This window comes from Carlito syrichta, unplaced genomic scaffold (genome assembly GCF_000164805.1).
Source record: "Carlito syrichta isolate Samal-C Ts95f unplaced genomic scaffold, Tarsius_syrichta-2.0.1 Scaffold304681, whole genome shotgun sequence".
NCBI lineage: Eukaryota > Metazoa > Chordata > Mammalia > Primates > Tarsiidae > Carlito > Carlito syrichta.
In genome coordinates, this window is record NW_007248777.1 from 119954 (window position 1) to 124692 (window position 4739).

General features: G+C 65.8%; 1 protein-coding gene across 1 annotated transcript in view; it reads left to right on the forward strand.

Moving 5' to 3' along the window:
- Positions 1-258: 258 nt before the first annotated feature.
- RIPOR3 (RIPOR family member 3) overlaps positions 259-4739 on the forward strand; it is a 28507-nt gene continuing 24026 nt past the window's right edge. The window contains 1 exon segment of the mRNA XM_008060630.1: positions 259-368. Coding sequence (XP_008058821.1) covers positions 259-368 — 110 coding nt within the window.

Consider the following 4739-nt stretch of genomic DNA (forward strand, 5'->3'; position numbering starts at 1 on the left):
GGCGGAGGGGCAGGGCCAGGGTGAGAAGGCGTCACTGAGGAGGTGCCGGCCCTGCTCACGGGGCAGTGCTGCTTGGGCCTGGAGGACCCAGTGTGGCGTGGGAGATCCCGGTTCAAATCCCGCCCCGGCCCCGCCCCCGGCAGCTCCCCTGACCTCTCAGCCTGCGAGGCCCCGGGGTCATGGGGGACGCGGCCACCGGCGTGGGCGCCAGGGGCCGGCCAGGCTGACTCTTCCACTCTCTCCTTGCAGGTGGCGGCCATGTCCGTGAGGGTGCGGTTCCTGTCCCCAGGGGACGCGGGTGCCGTGGGGGTCGTGGGCCGCAGCGCCTCCTTCGCGGGCTTCAGCGGCGCTCAGGGCCGGAGGATCGCGTAAGTCCTGCCTGCCTGGGGTGGCACGTGTTCGAGGGCCGGGAGGGGCAGCCCAGGGCACGTGTGTGGGGGTGGGTGGGTGTGGGCAGGAACCTGTCGTTTCCTTGAGGCCTGAGCAGGGACCATTCCAAAGCTCCAGAGGCCCGCTTGGCCCACCCCAACACCGGCTCAGCTAAGTTGAAGGATGTTGTTATGAAGAAAGAAAAACAATCCAGGCTCAGAGAGGTGGAGACGCTTGCCCGAGGTCTCACAGCAAAACTGGTCCTGAGTTGGGACTTGGTCTCCTCAGGGCGGGGTGAGGAAGGAACGTGCTTCCTGTTTGGAAGCCTGAGTCATGGGGACACCTATGCTGTGACCTGGGCTGGTGAGGCCGCCTCCTCCAGTCTTGGTTTCCCCATCTGGGAAGGGGGAGTCCTGCCCGTCCCGCCCCCACAGGCTGGCGGTGCGGGTGGCACGTGGGATGAGGAGGAGGCGCAGGCCGCAGAGACAGGGGCTGCGAGCCCCCAGGAGGAGGGGGTTTCTCCTCAGCTCCAGTCGGGCCGGGGCTTCAGGTCGGGCACTGTGCAAGTCCCAGGGAGCTGCCCACCTGATGGCCAGCCTGGGAGGGGGCAGTGTTCAGACCTCCTGAGGGGGCCAAAGCTCAGCCTGTCCGGGCAGATGGGGGGACCGGGACCCCCAGCCAGAGTGGGGTGCACAGCCCAGTTGGTCCATGAGTCTGTCGTCAACCACACTCCACCATGCGGACCCAGCTTGAACCCTCCAAAGGGCCCGCCAACCTGGAATGCGGTGCGGACCGCTCCAGGCCTGAAGGCCTAGGGCCCGGCCGGGCTGCTTGTGGCCCCCTGCTGCCCGTGCCCCAGCCATGCTGGCCGCTGCCCTCCCACGCCTGTGCCTGTCCAGTTGCTGCCAAGACCCACCCAGGGCGCGGGCCCTGGGTCCGGCGCTCCAGCCTCCTCTCGTCCTGGGCGCTTCCAGCCCTGGGCATGCGCGGTGGGGTTGGCGGCATCCCGAGGCCGAGACCCGGGCGCGTCCCAGCCATGGGCACCTGGGGAAGCCCTGTCCACGCAGCGGATGTTGACAGGCGCCCGCTCCACGCAGCCCTGCCCCAGGATCCAGGGAAAGACCCGGGCCCCACCCTCCCGGGCTCTGTTTCTGGGGCAGGAAACCAGGCAGGGGTGACCAAGACAGATTCAAGTGGTGGCGGGTGCTTCCAAGGAACTAGGTAGGGAGAGACGGGCATGTGACTCATGCCCGAATCCCAGCACTTTGTGAGGCCGGGGCAGGAGGATCACTCAAGCCCAGGAGTTGGAGTCCAGCCTGGGCAACTTAGCAAGACCCTATCTCTGTTAAAAAAAAACAAAAACAAAAAACTGGGCATGGTGGTGCACACCTGCGGTCCTAGCTACTCAGGAGGCTGAGGTGGGAAGATCGCCTGAGCCTGGGAGGTCGAGGCTGTGGCAGGCTGTGATCATGCCACCACACTCCAGCCTGGGCAACAGAGTGAGACCCAGTCTCTAAAACAATCAATCAATAAAAATAAAAGGGTGTGGGCCGGGCAGCGGGGTCTCTGAGGAGGTCCCCTGATGCAGGGGCAGGTGTGGCGAAGCCCTTCTTGGGTAGGCCACCAGGCCTCCACCCTACCCACAGTCAGCAAATTCTCTTGGGGAAGCAGCCTGGTGGGGGTGTTTCACACTAAGATGTGAATGGTTGCTAGAAGAAGGCCATTTCCCAAGAGGGTTAGGGAGATGGGGGGATGGACAGGGAACACTGTCCCACTAGGCCCGATGGACAGGCACGCTGGGCTGCCCTTCTCTCTCCCCTGTCCTCCAGCCAGGTCTGCCGTGACCTCACTGGTGGATGTCAGGAGGGGAGGGGTCAGCACGCAGAGAGCCCGAGGGTGCCCTTGAACCTGGCAGGTCCAGTCTCCCCAGGCGCCAGACCCAGGTCAGCCCCATCCCGCTGTGTAGACCTCGCAGGGCCTGAAGAGGCCCATCCCGGAGGCTGGGCGCACTCGGGACCCAGGCCCAGCCCGGTGCAGCCCTCGGGCCTCCCCCAGCCTGGTCAGCCCAGGCACGGCGACCTCGCGGGGGCTGGGGCCAGCGGGCGGCAAGTGCCCATCTGGGAGCCCGTCGGGCGCACCGGGGGCTGTTTAATATTTACCGAGCCTCCTGGAGCAGCTGAACCTCCGCCCAGAGGCGGCTCCCAGCCCAGAGCTGTGACACCCGGGCCAGACACGCGGCCTGGTTTCGCCATCTGGAGGCCGCGAGCATCTCCCTCCCTGGCCGGCCCGCCCTCAGCGTGGCCGCCGTGCCGCCCTGCTGGATCTCAGACCAGAGCGCTGGGCTCAGAGTTCCCGGGTGCGGGTGCTCCAGTGCAGCGCAGCAGGGGGTGCGAAGTCCCCGGGGGGACAGAAAGGGGCCGGCCGAGGGTGCCCCGGCTGGGGGCGGGAGGGCTTGGGGGCTGGCTGGTGAGCAGCAGCGCTGCCCCCCTGGAGCTGCCTACCTGCAAGCTGCCACCTGCCTGCTGGGACCCTCACCCTCTGGGGCTCTAACCTGCTGCGACTCCGACCTGGGAAACTGACCTGCTGGAATTCTAACCTGCCAGGACGCTGACCTGCTGGGATTCTAACCTGGGGCGACCCTCACCTGCAGAGACTCTGACCTGCCGGAACCCTGACCTGCTGGTACTCTAGCCCTCGGGACTCTAACCTGCCGGGACCCTCACCTGCTGAGACTCTGACCTGCAGGGACCCTGACCTGCCAGGGATTCTATTCTTTGGGGGCCCTAATCTGCCAAGACCCTGACCTGCTGGGACTCTGACCTGCCAGGACTCTAACCCTCTGGGACCCTCACCTGCTGCGACATTAAGCTGCCAGGACCCTAACCTGTTGGGACCTTATCCTGCCGGGACCCCAACTCTCCAGGACCCTCACCTGCCGGGACCTTAACCTGCTGGGACCTTAACTCTCCCGGACCCTAACCTGTGGGGACCCTGACCCTCCTTGACTCTATCCTGCTGGGACTCTTGCTTGCCGGGACCCTAACTAACCCTCCCGGACCCTAACCCTCCAGAACCCTCGCCTGCCGGACCCGCCTCTCCTGGAGGCTGCAGCCCTGCCGCCCGCAGATGGCCACCTTGTGGAGGGCCCTTCCCAAGAGGTGGGTGACGGGCTGGGCGGGGCGCACACCCTCTCCGGCCTTGGGAAGCGTCACTCCACGTAGGATATACACAAGTGACAGCAGCTGCAGGGGACAGGGACGGAGCACTGGCGACCCGCCAGGCTGGTGCCCAGGGCCTCAAGCGTCACCTGGTGGGAGCATCCTGTCCTCCCGATTTTCCCCTTGGTACTGGGTGCCCTCTGATGGCCGTCATTATTTCCACTTTTTGTAGAGATGGGTCTCGCTGGGTTCCCCAGGCTGGTCTCAAACTCCTGGGCTCAAGTGATCCTCCCACCTCGGCCTCCCAAAGCGCTGGCATCACAGGCTGAGCCGCTGTGCCTGGCCGCAATTTTTAACTTGTCTTGCTGAGCTCCAGGATGCTTATGGCATTTCATCGCTGCCAGGCACTGCTTGAAGCTGTTTGTAGCGGGTGGCCTGTGTAACTCCCACAGTCACCCTTGCCCTGGAGCCCGCTTTACAGAGGAGAAAATTGAGGCACAGAGAGGCTCACGAGGTTGCCCAAGGTCACACAGCTGGAAAGCGGGGAAGCTGGATGCCAACTCCGGCGTCTGACTCTATGCCGGGTGCCTCTTCCCACCCCCGCCCAGCCGGCCTGTGAGCTCACGGGGCAGGCACTTGTCTGTTTGGGTCCCCGCTCTGCCCCAGTCCCTGGCGTGATGGCCTGTGCCCAGCAGGTGCTCAGACGCGCACCTGTCAGGCAAGCGCTCTCGGGACCCCCATTTTACAGGTGAGGAAACTGAGGCTCGGGTCAGCGATGTGCCTGGGACCTCTGGGGCTGGGCTTGAACCGGGGGGCTGACCCCAGAGCCTGCGTCCTGCACCAGGCAGTGCTCGCAGCTCCGTGAGGCCGGGGGTCCAGGGTGGGCTCCACCCCCTGCCCTGGGTGCTGGTCGGTGCGGAGCCACGAGGACGCACGCGTGGGCAGGTTTTCGTGACCTGGGCAGCCCTGGTGCCAAGTCAGCAGCCTGCCGTGTGTGGAATGTGTGGCGTCTGGCCTGGCTGGAAAGATGACCTGGTCCCCCCAGGCATCCCAGGGCCAGATGGGGTGGGTGCTTCCCTGGGCCTGTCCTGCAGGCCCCGCCCAGCTCTCCTGAGAGCTCTGCGGACTGCCCCGGGGGACAGGGAGAGGCTGCCCTGTGAGTGGGCGAGGGAGTCCAGGGACAGCCAGGGGCAGTGAAGGCCGGCCCCTCGA